This window comes from Macrotis lagotis, chromosome 1 (assembly GCF_037893015.1).
Source record: "Macrotis lagotis isolate mMagLag1 chromosome 1, bilby.v1.9.chrom.fasta, whole genome shotgun sequence".
NCBI classification, from domain to species: Eukaryota; Metazoa; Chordata; class Mammalia; order Peramelemorphia; family Peramelidae; genus Macrotis; species Macrotis lagotis.
The window spans coordinates 862,664,033-862,680,503 of record NC_133658.1 but is presented as its reverse complement, the minus strand read 5'-3'; the positions used below and the strand labels follow the sequence as shown (position 1 = coordinate 862,680,503).

At 37.1% G+C, this 16,471-nt stretch overlaps 1 protein-coding gene across 13 annotated transcripts in view; it reads left to right on the top strand.

The window, feature by feature from the left end:
- The window catches only part of PHACTR4 (phosphatase and actin regulator 4), a 154,385-nt gene that overhangs the window by 73,202 nt on the left and 64,712 nt on the right, over window positions 1-16,471 (top strand). For 4 of the 13 annotated variants that reach the window (XM_074217935.1, XM_074217932.1, XM_074217934.1 and 1 more), the window contains exon 1: window positions 2,037-9,268. The exons of 3 other annotated variants lie outside the window; for them this stretch is intronic. In XM_074217935.1, the coding sequence (XP_074074036.1) occupies window positions 9,223-9,268 (46 nt within the window). In that variant the 5' untranslated portion in view covers window positions 2,037-9,222. Of the gene's footprint in view, window positions 1-2,032; window positions 9,269-16,471 lie in introns of those variants that run through there. 6 more of the 13 variants (XM_074217930.1, XM_074217929.1, XM_074217938.1 and 3 more) reach the window with 5 other exon arrangements.

Here is a 16,471-nt window from a genome sequence, read left to right as displayed (position 1 = left end):
AGCCAGTAAATGTCTGAGACCAGATTTGAATAGAGGAAGATGAGTCTTCTGACACCAGACTTGACACTCTGTCCACTGAACCATCTACCCACATGCCAAGCTATGGGAGACAAAGAAGCTAAGACAACCAAATTAATAGCTAACTTATGGCATGATCTGTTCTTTGACAGTTTGCTGACTGAGTTGGTTGGTTCTTGTCCTTCCAAAGAAGACCACAATGACATTACTATGTTTGAGACAAGTTACAGTGTGTCTGACTGTGGCCAATCAGAAGAATATGAGCTCAAACGTTCTACCACAGGTCAGACTCAAATAGTACACGTGAACACCTGGGATGAGTACTCTAAACTTATGGATGTCACATTTCCTTTGAGCTGCTTCAATTCTGCCTTTCTCATAGAGTGCAGCTCCATGCTGGGCAGTCCTGTGCCAGCATCTCCCATGCTGTACAACAAATTCTAAAGTTTTTAAGAGAGACCTTCATTCAGGGTGTCTCAGTAGTGCTTCTTCTGACCCCCTTGTGAGTGCTTGCCCTGTATGAGTTCTCCATAAAACAGGGGTTTTTTTGGCATTATAAAATGGCATCTGGCATTCCAGCATGTCCAGCCCATTATAGTTGCACTCTGTAATAATGTTGTAATGCTAGGCAGTTTAGCTCAAGAAAGGACCTCAGTGTCTTAATATCCCCTCTCCTGCCAAGTGATCTTCAGAATCTTCTTAATACAATTTAAATGGAAGCGATTCAGTTTCTTGACATGGCTCTGGTAGACTGTCCTGTTTTCACAGGCATGTAGCAATGAGGTCAGCTCTGTAGACCTTCAGTTTGATAGTCAGTATAGTACTTCTTCTCTCCCACACTTTCTTTTGGAGTCTCCCAAATCCTGAGGTAGCTTTGGTATTGGTAAAGTCAACCTCATTATCAATGGCTAGCTCCTTGGAAAGGACACTGCCAAGGTAAATGATCTTATCCTCAGTACTCAAAACTTCTCATTTGCTGTAATCTATGGTTCCACACATGGGTGTTGTGGTGCAGGCTGAGGGCACAACCTGCTTTTTTTTGGTGTTAATTGTGCCACATAATGAGTAGCAGAGCTCTTATTTGAACCTGTCTTTTGTTTGCAAATTTTTTTATCTTTCCTACCTTTTTTTCTTATTTGAATGTCCATTTGTATGAGTTTCCAACAAAATTTGTTGACCTAGAGGATGTTCTTTTATTCTTCTTCTTCTTTTTTTTGTTTTTTGTTTTTTGTTTTTGCAAGGCAATGGGGTTAAGTGGCTTGCCCAAGGCCACACAGCTAGGTAATTATTAAGTGTCTGAGATCAGATTTGAACCCAGGTACTCCTGACTCCAGGGCTGTTGCTTTTATCTACTACACCTAGCCTCCCCTCTTTTATTCTTTTGTACTATTTGTTCCCTTAGTCATTCAATAATTCAGAAATGATCACCCTTAAAGCCCCTAGTTAAGACTCTTAATTTGTGGGAAATAAGTTGGTTTTGGGGGTTTTTTTTTGGAAAAAAACAAAAATTTATTTAAAAAGGTTAAAGACTGGGGCAGCTAGGTAGTACAATGGATAGAGCACTGGCCCTGGAGTCAGGAGTACCTGAGTTCAAATCCGGATTCAGACACTTAAGTATTACCTAGCTGTGTGGCCTTGGACAAGCCACTTTAATCCCATTGCCTTGTAAAAAACCTTTAAAAAAAAAGAACAAAAAAAAGATTAAAGACTTAGGAAGGCGTGGGGGGGGGGGGAGAGAGAGAGACAGAGAGAGAGAGACAGAGAGAGAGAGATAAAAGCACAGCCAAGCAGAATTGGCTGGGCCAGGTCAGAGAAGACTGACAGCCAGGAAATGATTTTTTTAAATTTATTCTTATTTTGTACAAATGATTTTTTTTATATAGGTTACTAAAATGTTCTTGTTTAAGAGTAAACATAAGGGGTGGCTAGGTGACATAGTGGGTAAAGCACCGGCCCTGGAGTCTGGAGTACCTGGGTTCAAATCCGGTCTCAGACACTTAATAATTACCTAACTGTGTGGCCTTGGGCAAGCCACTTAACCCCATTGCCTTGAAAAAAATCTAAAAAAAAAAAGAAGTCTAAAAAAAATTCTAAAAACCTAAAAAAAAAAAGTAAACATAATACCCCCTTTCCCCAAAAGAGTATAGACCTGCATGAGCGATAAAGTAGAGAGTTTCAGATCAGAATTTTTTTTCCTTAGGTTTTTTTCAAGGCAGTGGGGTTAAGTGGCTTGCCCAAGGCCACACAGCTAGGTAATTATTAAGTGTCTGAGGTCGGATTTGAACTCAGGTACTCTTGACTCCAGGGCCGGTGTTCTATCCACTGCACCATCTAGTGGGCGCGCCCCCCCCCCCCCCCGCAGATCAGATATTTTTGATGAGAGAAATACCTTTTCCAGGAATTTGTAATGGAACCCATTTTTGAGAGAGAGGGGGCATGCAATTGAGATAGAGATTCTGCTGAATTTATATTGTGTTAATAATGTTGTTGCAACTTAGATTGATTGGAATAATTGGAAAGTGTTTTTATAAAGCACTTCATCTCCACAACCGTTTTTAAGTGATACCACTGTGATTGTCAGTACTCATTCAAATAGACTAGGCTTGTTGTTTGTCCTTCATTTTTTTTTTTTTTTTTTTTTTTAGGTTTTTGCAAGGCAAACAGGGTTAAATGGCTTGCCCAAGGCCACACAGCTAGGTAATTATTAAGTATCTGAGACTGTCCTTCATTCTTGAAGGGAAAGATGACATCAAGGATGTGATGTCAAGACATATAAGTGAATTGGATATAAGTGAGTGGTTGCTGTGCAAGGTTGTTAGCCTCACTTTTTCTTTTGTAGGCATCTTCCTCCTGTGGTCAGATATAGATCAGGATGACTGGTGTTGGCTCTGAATGCTGTTGAAGACCTTGATCTTTTGAGTTAAGGTCTTTAATGTATTAATCTGTCTCAGTTGAACTGAAGCAGCCCATTCAGTAATTAAGGCTGGTAAGAAATAAAGCAAACCCTCAGGGTTTGTGGTAAAAATCTGAAGTTAGTACTTTCACTCTAACCTGATCAGGACCCTAATTCTGACTGAGTGGGTCTTGGCATGGGACCTATTGTTAGTCAGTCAGTGAGAACCAGAGTGATTTGGAGCCTCTCACCCCCAGAATATCTTAGGCAAGACTACTAAGTATTTTTTTTAGATTTTTTTTTCAAGGCATTGGGGTTAAGTGGCTTGCCCATGGCCACACAGCTAGGTGTCTGAGCTAAGTGAGACTGGATTTGAACTCAGGTACTCCTGACACCAGGGGCAGTACTCTATCCACTGCGCCACCTAGCCGCCCCAAGACTACTAAGTATTGAAGCTAGGGCTTGAATTCCAGATCTCATTTTGAATCTTAAGCTCTTTTTAGCACCGCATACCATCCTTTCTTCAAGATAGCTTGTTTATAATTCTTGTCAGGCCACTCTACTTTATCCTTAGCATCTCTCATAATAAACTTCAACTTCTCAAGAATTTTTAGAAGAAAGTAATATAAATATTGGGGTGGCATAGTGGATAGAGCACTGGCCCTGGAGTCAGGAGTACGTGAGTTCAAATCCAGCCTCAGACACTTAATAATTACCTAGCTGTGTGACCTTGGACAAGCCACTTAACCCCATTGCCTTGCAAAAAATTTAAAAAAATTATCAAGTACTTATTCCTTTATCTAATTTACATTAATAATCCAATAACAATACTGAATTGAATATCTGTAGTGAATAATAATAGCAAAGAACTGAAAACAATTTATACATTTAATAACCATGACTTAACATGACATTTGAGCATAATGGAAGGTTTTATCCAGTTAACAAATATTAAATATGAGATAAAGGAGAAATTTGGGAAGAAATTAAATCATGCTTAAGAATCAAAACAACAGTAGACACAATGACTATAGCTGTACAGTAAGATCTGGGAAAAATTAGATAAGAAGGGAACCTGGAAACAATTGTGTTTTACCTACATTTCTTTAATCGCAACCATGTATCAGATCAATTAACTGTTTACATGAGCTCTAATAAAATTGAAGCCAATAATACTCTTGCTTCTCAACAATTAGAGGACAGCTGCTTCCTGTGGTTTCTTGGTACCATCATCTGAGCTACAATGTGATCTACTGACCTGTGCTTTGCCATCATCTCTGCAGCTGACCCTTTAGCCTTTCTGGCCTTTGCCATTTACCCTACAGTGTTTTCTCTCTTTAAAATTGTATTTCTAGTGCTTGGCACAGGGCTTGTCATACAGTAAGTAGTTAATAAATGTGTTTGCATTCACTTGCTCCAGACACTGTACCAGATTGCTCAGGGTCCAGCAAAAATAAAATATTCATTGCCCTTGTGACCTTGCATTCGGTGGGTGCTAATAACATGGACATAATAAATGCAAAAAAAATATGCTAAATGTGGCATAGACCTGCAAATTAAGGGGTTTGGGAAGATGGCTTAATAAAAAAATGACATAGGAATATGATGGAATAGTGTTGTGCTATAAGAAATGATGAAAGGATCATTTTAAAGAAGCCTAGAAAAACTTCTGTAAATGAGTACACGTTGTAAAGACAGTAAAACTCTACTCAGTACAATGACCAACCACAATTCCAGAAGACCAGTGATGCTATTGTCCCACCTCCTGACAGAGGTGATGGGTTCACACTGCAGAATGAGACATATATAGATTTCATATTTTTTGGACATTGCTAGTTTTGGAATTTGTTTTGCTTGATGATGTATCTAGTTTATGAGTTTTGTTTCTCCCTTTTTCAATTTGGCATTACTGGGATTTGGAAAACAAGACAGACTAAGAATAGTTTGCCAAACAAAAATAAAAAAGGGAATTGAAGCATTTTTATAAAATGTAAAGAAGAGAAATAGATGGACGGCCCAAGGGAATCCCAGACTAGAATATTGTCATGTGGCTGAGAGAGTTGGCTATCAGAATGTGAAGATTGTAGAGCTTCTGTAAGGTCATTATTACTGTATAAAAGATTTTAACACGACTGAAGAAAATGTGACGTCCTGATTTGGGAAAAGTGCTCCTTTTAGGCAGTCTCAGATACTACCTAGCCTAATGTCCCTGGCCAGGTCATTTAACCTCTTTCAACCTTGATTACTTCATCTGTAAATTGGGGATAATAATAGCACCTGCCTCCCAGGTTTGTTGGAAAGATCAAATGAGAGAAGTTGTAAGGTTTGTAAAATGTGGTTGCTGTAATTGTGCCCCATTAAGGCTGACCTGCTATCAGTTGGTGACTGATAGATCCTCCTTCCCTGCCATGACTTTCTGGAAATAGTACAGTGCAAAAAAGACAGAAAACAAGAACTATCTAATGGGTGACATTTGGCAAATGAAGGACTTAAGAACTATCTAAAGAAGATTAGAGTTTATTCATCTATTATATCTTTTCTATAAGAAGTTTCCTAAGAATTTTTCACTTAAGTTCCTCCTGGTGATTGTATTTGATCTGAGAGGTAATAGGGAGCCATTAAGAGTTCATTCAGATAAGGCCTAATTGTTAAGAACTCTGATTCAAACTGGATCCTGTATTGTTGTCTTTATTTAAAAAAAAAGTTGTCATTTTATTCATAAATTCTTCTGAATGAGATTCTTATTTCCCATCAGAACCTTAGAATGGTTGGTTTACAATAGTAATACTTTTCTAACTTATCTTTTCTCTTTTGTAGATTAGTTGGTATTCATCTAGTAGTTTGTCATGTCTGATCTTTCAGTGACCCTATTTGGGGTTTTCTTGGCAGAAATACTGGAGTGTCTTGTCATTTCCTTCTCTAGTTCATTTTATAGATGTGGAAATTGAGGTAAACAGTGAAATAACTTGCCCAAGGTGGCTAGGTGGTGCAGTGGATAGAGCACTGGCCCTGGAGTCAGGAGTACCTGAGTTCAAATTCAGCCTCAGACACTTAATAATTAAATAATTACCTAGCTGTGTGGCCTTGGGCAAGCCACTTAACCCCGTTTGCCTTGAAAAATCTTTAAAAAAGGTGGGGGGGAAGAATTAACTTGCCCAGGATCACACATCTAATAAGTGTTTGAGGTCATTTTTAAACTTAGTAAGACCAGTCTTTCTGCCTTCAGCTCCAGTTCTTTAGGCACTACACTCTAGACTCCTCGCTGCTGAACTAGATTTCCTTTACCTTCTTCTTGGTAAGAGAAAAATATTTTTATTCAAAGAACTTCTAGTTTAATCCTTTGTGCCTTATGCTTCTTGCTCAAAAAAATGCCTTTTTTGCTTATCTTCCTATATACAATCACAGAATTTTACATTTGGAGTCCATTATCAGGGGACCATCTGCTTTAATACATCCCTGAATATCAGTGGCCCTTACAACCTGCTTAAAAATTCTCTTTCTTGAAGAGAACCATTATCCTGGAAAGTAACTAGTTCCACTTTAGATATTATTAAAGAAAGCTTTCCCCTATTTTGAGTCTAAATTTGCTTCTTTGCAGCATTCCTTGAGTTTATATTTGCTTATTTGCAATATTGTGGTGTTAGTATTGCTTCTATCATTGAGGGCCAAGCACAATAGGTCTGATCTTTCTTCCACATGATAACATTTTAAGTACTTAAACACACATCATGTTCTTTCTGAGACTTCTTCAGGCTAAATATCTCCCAATAATATTGAGAGCTTCTCAATCTTGTACACATTGTTGTAGAGGGATATTGAAAAATGAAGTCCTTCACTTGCCCATTTATTACAAGTTTGGGAGAGAAAAAAACAACTATCCTACTCACTGGTGCTCTCTCTCCAATATGACCACATAAGATATCGCTTATGTAAATATGCATTTATTTTACATCATGGGTTGGATAGTAGTAATATAGAATTACTGTCTCCTTTCTTATGAGGTTGAAGTGAGACATTCCCCTTTCTAATTCATATTGTGTAGGTGAGCTTGCCTAAAGGAAGTTTTATTTCACTGCCTCATGGTAGAGCAGGAATGATACTTAGTTTTTTCAAGACTTTCAGAAGAGTCAAAACTGAAGCAAGAGGCAAGATTGTGGAATACTAGATCTAGAAAAGATGACCAGATTCCCTTGGGCTTAGAAAACCTGGGTTTGAGCCTGTGCTCCCAAGAATGTTATTTATAGATTTTCTGAACCTTAGAGGTAGAAGAGACCAGTGAAGATCTCTAAACCAATCTCCTTATTTGACAGATGAGGAAGCTGAATCATGGTTAAGGAATTCTGTACCTTCCTTATCATGTAAAATTTGTTTATTTCATTGTTTCCCTTAAAAAGTGGCTTGGAGTAAAATACTTTGTAAACTGTTGCATTATGAGTAATAGGAGCTACTATTATTTTTTCTATGTACCTATTCATATTGATCCAAATCTGCTTTTCCAAAATAGATGACACATGTTGCCAAAGAGGTACTTTGGAAAAGAAATTACTAAGGGCTAATAGAAGTTTCTTCACTTGTTTAGATAATACTGATTTAAACTTTAGTTTGCTGGAGATTAACATTTTCTTGAAGGAGAAGAAGACATAATTCTTTGGGGTATTTGAGATTTTATTGTTTTCATAATTTGATTCAGAAAGACCTGACTTCAAATCTGACCTCCAGTTATGAATTTACTGTCTTTCCCCTCTTTGACTCCTTGAACTTACTCCTATTTAACTCAGTTTTCTCAACTGCTTATGAAAATAATAGTGCCTACTTCACCTGGCAGCTATGAGGATCAGAAGAGATAATATTTGCAAAGTTCTCAGTGCAATACCCAGCACAGAGATGATGCCATAGAAATGCTTACTCCCTGTCCTCTGTGGAACATAGAATCTTTTCGAGTTCACTTTTCTGGCCTTTCTCTTAATATCTTTCAGTTCTCTGTGTCTTCCACATTGTGCTCTGGTCATGTTTCAAGTTCAGATCCAGAATGAATCCTCTTGGTACAGCTGCTCATTTATATATTAATGGAAAAGGAAGTATTCCAATTCAAATATCTGCTCCCCAAACTTTTGATTTAATACTTTGAAGTTTAAATATGATATGGAGAATGTATTATATTTAACTGCACAATTGTGATACAAAGTATACAGTTAATTAGCATTTGCTAATTTATCAGGGGATTTAATAAGTTTTAGAAACATTTCTTCTAAAGAGAGAAACCTCTTAATGCTTTGACGTTTCTAGTATATGAGAAAATATCTATTTACATGTTTTAATTTCTAATTTGTATTTCCCTGAATGGAATTAGTTATGATTGTTCTTCAGCAAAATTTTAGTGCATGAATAATTAAACATCAATTTCTATATCACTTACAATGTGCCTGGCTAGTCCTGTGCTAATCACTTCAAAATTATTTTCTCATTTGATCCTCATAATAAACCTCCAAAGTAGGCACTATTTTTAATCTCCTTTTTGAAGATGAGAAAACTGAGGCTGAGAGCTTAAGTGATTTGCCCAGAATCATGCAACTAATAAATGTCTGAGGTCAGATTAGAATCCAGATCTTCCTGACTTCAGGGCTAGTGTTCCATGTTTTATTTTCTATTCTGTATGTTAGAAGCCTTCCTTAATTCTGTTTAATTGCATTCAGATTTGGGCATGTCATTATTTGGATAATGTCTTCACTCCAGAATGAATCTTGATATGTCAGAATATTTTCATATCCCAAGAGGAAGCACCAAAACTCACATTTAGATGAGCTTCTGCTCTAATTAATCATCTGTATGTTGTTACTCTGGTGTTTATATTGTTCCATTCTTTGGTGAAATATCTTACAAACTTCTCCACTTTATACTCCCAGTTTGGAGCCTTGTGAGTTTCAGCCAAGTTTAATATAATAAAAGGGGGTGGGGGTGATGATAATTCGAGTTATACAGCTCAAGCTAGAATGTCATTGGCAGGCAGTCTCCTCCCCTTCCTGAATTTCAGCTCTATCCTGCGCACACTGGAATGACAGGCATTCCTGTGTGAGGAGAGCTGGCATGAAGACATATTTGTAAGATCTACAAGTGTCCAGGCTGGGAAGAGGAAGAGGGAAAGCTCCTGTAGATCATCTGACTGGCATCTGTACGTTTTCCTGAAATGAGGCAGTAACTCCCCAGATGGGCTATTTGTCTCTTGCTGGCACTGTGGATTTCTTATTTCAAAAAGGCATTTGTTTCTGCCAGTATAACTTTTTGTTGAATGTGCCATCAAGCTAAATCTAACCATGGGGCAGGCTGTTGTCTCTGGACCGGTAAATCCAGCTACAGTTGGTGAGTAATGAAAGGGAAAGAAATGGAGAAAATCCTGGCTGAGAGCAAAGCATATTTGCAGGTGAATCAAAGTGTGATATAAGCGGGATGTGAGGGTTTATGACATTTCTCTAGAGATGTTTGTAATTTTCTTGAGAATGAATGAAAACTCAGAATCTGTCTTCTTGTTTACCTTTTTTGCCATTTACCATTTTCTTGTTAGTGATTTTCATGTTGTCTTACTGGCAGTCAGGACTTTTCTTGGCCCAAGCAAGTAATAGGGCCATTGCTTAGAAGATCAGTAGACTACTCAAGGAGAATCAGAGTATTTGACAGGAGTAGAATACTTAAAACATAGGTGTGGCAATGAAACAGCTGATTGGCTGTGATCTCTATAAAAAGGGGTGCGGCACTTTAATGAAATGACTAAACTTTTTGGAGTCAAGTGAAGTATACTTTAAAAAATTTCCCGTGTTTTCTGTCTCACTATTTTCTCTGTTTCCAAACTTGGTGTTCTGGATTTGAACAATTCTGACAATTAGCAATTGTCACTGCAGAGGTTCATATTCTACAAGTGGGAATCTGATTCCTTTCTTACATCTCAAGTCTATTTCCCTTAGGCTTTGGAGATGTTGTTTTTGTTTTTTTAAATCACACTAGTTGAATGGAGAGAAACAGCTTAACTTGAGGAAATTGCTTTTTACTAAATGATTTGTTTAAGGATTGGCAAAAAATAATCAAGGTAAGGAAATGTCAGTAAATCATCTCTTTGTGGGTTTTGTTTTTTAAAAGAAAACTGATTAATAGCTTCTCTGTCTGAGATTTTAAAAGTGGCAGAAAGCAGACATGTTCAATCCTGGATAACTTTCTGTTAAGACATATACAGTTTAGAGTGGAGAAAGAAAGAGTGGGTGTTGTTAACACTCTCAATTGCCATTAAAAAATTTTTTCCATAATTAGTGTTTCATTGACAGTGCTTTCGTCTGAAGACTTCCAAAGTTCTCACAGAAATACTTTTCTTGTTTTACTGAAACTGATGCACAGAGATCCCTCTGTGAGTCAGAAAAAAAGTTTTTAGAACTGAAGTCAGGACTTGACTCATTCTGTTTCTGACACTAGGGCTGGGTTTATGCTAACTAATAACTCGCTTTTGGGGTAGTGAAGTCACTTCTGTTGTGGAAACAACTGGTTAAACAAGTTTAGCTTTTTAGTTGAGTTTGTTTGTTATGAATTGTGAAAAGCCCCCATATAATACCATAGGCTCTTGCCTTTTTATACCCTTTATTAATTTCAAACTAAAAGAACTTTGGAAAGTTCCAAGCTCTTTCTACTGAGGTAGAAAATAGTGGGGTAAGGGCGAATACCCAAAGCAATGAATCAAGAAGTTTCTTAGGAATGGGGCAGCTAGGTGGCACAATGGATAGAGCACTGGCCCTGGAGTCAGGAGTACCTGAGTTCAAATCCGACTTCAGACATTTAATAATTGCCTAGCTGTGTGACTTTGGGCAAGTCACTTTAACCCCATTGCCTTAAACAAATAAAAATTTTTTTTTAAAGTTTCCTAGCAATAGACCAAAGGAATAACATTTGGATATATGTGAATAAAGATAAAGAAAAGATGATGAGACAAGCTAACCCTTAGAAAATTGAAGGTGAGATCAGGATTAGCTACTGAATCTTACTGAAAACATTGCTTAGCTACCTAGAAATAAAATCAAATAGCCTTTGATGTCTTGTACCCCTTCCCTTGAATCATAAGTCTACATGAACACTTGCTCAGTGTCTATGTTGTATTAAGGTGGCCTAGTTTGCCACTATCCTTTCTGATTTTGTGAAAGGGGATTTTTTAATATTACAAGGTCAATTTTCCTGTCCTGGCAGCTTTCCATCTGTCAGGTGTGATTCATGACAATCATTCATGATTGTCTGTATACTTTTTAAATAAAGGAACATCATTGGTATGTCATTTGAAGGTATATTTTAGAACTTATATTTGAAGGAAATAACTAAATTTCTCCACCTAAAGTTGGCAGCGAGTATGGTAACATATAATTTCAGTGACTTCCAAAAAGTGAACATCACAAATAAATGAGGGGTTTTCATTAGTTTTCTTATAAACCACAAATACTAGAAATGAAAGATAACTTAGCACACTGAATTTAGAATTTTTAAAGTCAATAGAAACTTAAGAACTTACAGTGCTATAGCTTAGGATGCTAGGTAGAGCTGCCCAGGGTCTTAAATGTCATCCAATTTAGTGATTCCCAACTTCTTTCATATGGGAAATCCTTGTACAAAATTTTTTTTTAATTCACAGATATCTTCCTTAAGACAGCCTAATTTCCAATATGCAGTAGCCACTGCTCCTTGAAGGATTGCACAGGAATAATGAGGATCATTAATCTACTCCATCCTTTCATTTTATAAATAAGGATGTTGTGTTTAAATTTTTTTTTCAAGTTCACTGATAGGTAGTTAATGGCAGAAATAAATACTCAGGTCTGATGCAGAGCACTGAACCAGTCTAGGGAAAATAAAAAAATTAAAACATGATTCCTTCCCCTATGGACCACAAAATCTAGTAGGTAAAGGTTACCTTTACAAATAACCACAATGGAAGGTCATTTATGTGTAGAAAAGTTGAATAGCAAGAACTATGTGAGGTCCCCAATGAAAAGGATTATTACTGACTAGAGATGTCAGGAAAATACTCCCATGGAAGAAATGGCTTTCATGCAAGACCTTCACAGATGGACTTGACCCACAGAGGAAGAGGGAGATCTTTCACTGAAAAAGGATGTTGTGAATTCAATATTGCTCCAGGTAGGTCCTACAAAAGACAAGTCATATACCTGTTGGCCATTTAGGGCTGCTGAAAACAGTTTAGTAGGAGATAAATATGGAAAAATATGGATTGGCAATAGATAATACACAAATAAATGAAAGGTTGGATTTTTAAAAAGTTGTAAATAACAATTTTAGGAAACTAGTGCATTATCAAAGAGAGAGCTTTCCTTCTTGGAAATTAGCATATACAATGCAATGTAAAAATCCTCTAAAAGTTATGTCAGAGGTGCAGCTAGGTGGCACAGTGGATAGAGCACCGGCCCTGGAGTCAGGAGTACCTGAGTTCAAATCTGGCCTCAGACACTTAATAATTACCTAGCTGTGTGGCCTTGGGCAAGCCACTTAACCCCATTTGCCTTGCAAAAACCTTAGAGAGAGAGAGAGAGAGAGAGAGAGAGAGAGAGAGAAAATAAAAGTTATGTCAGAATAGTCTGTCTGTAAAAAAATAGTCACTATCTAGAATGGTCTAGAATCAAATGCATGCAACTTTACAGCAGATATCGAGTCCAGAATAAAACCATACCCTCTTCACTTCACTTCATGAACCAAAAATTGCCTATGTTAATTCTTATTAGAGAATTGTCCTTTAAGTGAAATAGATCTGCCTATAGATTTGTAGAGCTAAATCCATAATGAGTAATTCTTTGTACTTCCTGTTTAACATAAAAACTCTCTGTACATATAGTCCTTTATTATATACCATATCAAAGCAGGTATGCTAATTAATACATGTCCTGAAATTAGTCACAAGACCAAAGAATTTTTATAAGCTCTGCCCCATCAGTCTACCCTGTCTTTTCTCCTCTACTCCCCTTTGCTTTTTCTCCATCCTTCCTTTTCCTTTCCCTTTCATTCTCTACCCTCTTAACTTTCCTCAGCTTTTCCAAATTCTTTCTAAAATTGAAGCAGACTCTTAAGTTTTCTGAGCCTGAGTTTTCTTCCTTTAGACTTCTGGAATTCAGAATTGAGAAAGGTACCTCAAAGTCTCCCTAGTTTGGCCCTCTGCTTTGACAGAAAAGAAAATTAAGGTTCTGAGAAGAAATGTGATTGCTCACTATTACTCAGGCCATAAGCAAATCCAGGCTTGGACTCAATTCTGGATCCATATGTTTTGTTATTTTCACTATACCATAGTGAACTCTCTTGATTCTTTATTTGCTTCTATGAAAACAATATTCCTCATACCAGTACTTTAGATAATCCACGCTCAAAAGTTTTCTTCTATTTAATAGGAATTGCCAAAGCTTGTGTGTGCTTTCCTGCCCTGGCCTCCTAGAATTCAGGATTTGCTCAATTAGTACAGTGAGGCTTTACCAGAGGACTGAGGAGAGACTTTGGAATGGATACCACATCTTCTCTTCACTTTACTACTGTTGGTTAGGTTTTTGTTAGGCTTTTGTGCATTTGACTGCCCTAAGATATTGAAAGTTGCACAAGGAGGCTATACCACCCATACCCAAGATCTTTTCCTAAACTTATATTTATCTGGATGCATTCAAATGAACTTAGGGGGGGAAATGTAGAGTACAGAATGTAGTGGATAGATAAAACTGGTTCAAATCCTGCTTCAGATATTTAATAATAACTGTTGAGAAGAATCCCCACCCAAAATATTCACTAGTTAGTTCATAGCTATTTTCTGAATCATTAGGGGAAATCTACAATTGGAGTTTCTCTGAGGAAGAGGAAATAGGCATAGTTTTCCTATCTCATCTAGAACCCAAGAGTAAAGAACAGTTCAAGATCTCCTTTTGGGCTCCTTTGACCATCTAGAAAGAATTTCAATTCAGATAGAGCACTGGGATGCAATCCACTCCCTTCGTAAAATTCCTGAACTGGTCATAGGATTGTAGTTATTGATTTTATATTGTCCTTGCAAGATAAAATTTGGAAAGGTTTTGGACCTCTAAGGTTTTTGTAATTTTCCATCAGTGAATAACCCAATGGTGCTATCCCTCAATCTTATATAACTAAAAAAGCCTTCAAATAGACTTTTGGTCCAAAAATATGTCTCTACTCTAAATCATATTATAAGGCTTTTTTAAAAGACAAAAGTGATTGCTTTTCTGAGAGTATTCTAAGTTCTCCATTTATTGAACTTCTTAATGTGTATAACACTTATAATGTCAAAATATTATATACATGTTAAGCAGAGTAAGAAGCTTCCTTCCTGCCCAAATGAAACAATAATCTGTAATTAATAATTGTTCCCCAAGTTATTTGACTTTTTGCTTCAGGCTAAAAGTCCCTGATAATATTGTAAAGATGCATGTGAAATAGTGGGAAAATCCTTGGCTTTGGGAACTTGATTTTTAGTCTGTGGCTTTACCTACAGTGTTTGATGCTGGGCAAGTCCCTTTGGACTATTGTCATCTCTTCCATGACATGTGGGGTTGGACTTGAAATTCCATCTTAAAGGTCTTTTTGTGACACACATACTCAGCATCTGTGTGTTTTGTGTGTTTGCTCATGTGTTTGTATGGGTGTTTTTAATGCCCACTTCAATTTCTCCATTCTGCCCTGGATATGCAGCAGAGTGGATCATGGAACTTCCTCATATGGTTTGATTGTGGTTTTGATGGTGCACACTTCTATCCTTTTGACCCAGAGTGGCTCAGTGAGAGCACAAAGGTGGTGGTGCTGCCTTATCTTTGGATATTCCTGTGTTTGAACATAGATTAAACTAGGTAGTTACCAACTGGATTCATGGGTAAAAATGGCAACTTAATGCTTTTTTTGGTGATTGCCATTTAATCCCTTTAAAAGGTACAGACATCATTCACTGTTAACCTCTTTCCCTTAGTCATTTCACAGCTTTAGCTCCGTTGTATAATCTATGTAGTACTGACTATGCTGATCCTTGTGGGACAGTGGTGTCAAACTTAAATGGAAACAGGGGCCACTGAACCATGTGGAAGCATCCCTGGGAGAACATTGTGACCCCAGTTTTAAAATGTAGCAATATATGCTTTATTGTATTCTTATTATATATCCCCAATTATATTTTAGTCTCATTCAGACCATAGTCTGGAGTGTTGGGGCTGCATGTTTGAACCTTGGTCTAAAGGACAGAACACTTCTTCCCTTCCCCAGTGAAGCAGGCATGGTGAAGAGCAATCCAGACCTAGGCCTCTTGTGCTACCCTTCCATCTACAGAGGAAGAAATTAAGAGCTTGGGAAGAGAAGGGACCTGCCCAAGGTCAAAAAAAAAAGTTATTATGTGTGGGGGGAGGCAAGGACTGAGAATGGGGAAAAGACTGAGGTTTTTCCTTTTGTGTGTACATGTGCACGCATGTGTGCACATTTTAAAAAAACATCAATGAAACAACAACTAGGCAGCTTCAAATTGGATATCTCTTGGCATCATAAATTCATGTCAAATAACAAAATAGTAACAATTGTGAAAGTATAAGCTACTCTTATCAACTAAATGATCCACAATATTTCCAAAGGACTCCTATTGAAAATTCTATCCACTTTCACAGAGAGAACTGTTGGACTCGGAGTTTAAAGTGAAGCAGATTTTCCTTTACTTCTAAATTTTTCTTTTTTTTCCCTCCCCCACAACATGGCTAATATGGAAACCTGTTTTGCATGACTTCATATATATAATGGGTATTTATTTATAGCTTCCTCGGTGCATAGGGGAGAAGGAAGGAGAGAATTGAGAACTGGAAATATTTTTACAATAATAATAAAAACAAAAACTCAACATGTCCAAAATCACTCATTATCTATACTCCAAACTAGTTTCTCCCTGCCTTCTGTATTACTGTTTTGAAGTTATCACCACCCTCACATTCATCCAAGCTTCCCACCAAGGTGTCATCTTTTTTTGTTTGTTTGTTTGTAATTTTTTTGTTATTTTTTCAATTATGTTTAAAGATGGTTTTTAACATTCATTTTTGTAAGTTTCTCCCTCCTACCCACTCTAGAATAGCAGGATTATTTATGTATAGTCAGTTTACACATAGTTCCATATTAGTTACACTGTGAAAGAAGACTCAAAGGGGGAAAAAAATCTATGAGGAGAAAGCAAAGAATAGATTTAAAAAGATAAAAATAGTATGATTTGAACTACATTCAGATTTCATAGTTTTTTCTCTGGATGTGGAGGACATTTTCCATCACAGGTCTTTTAGAATTGTCTTCGATCATTATTGTTGAGAGGACCTGAGTCTATCGTAGTTGATCATCACAGGATGTTGCTATTATATTATATTAAGGTGTTCTGCTCATTTCATTCAGCATCTTTCTGGGTGATTCTGAAATCTGCCTGCTTATCTCTTCATATTCCAATAAATTTATATTCTACAGCTTGTTCAGTTATTCCCCAGTTGATGAGCATCCCCTTAATTTCCAGTTTTCTGAAATTGG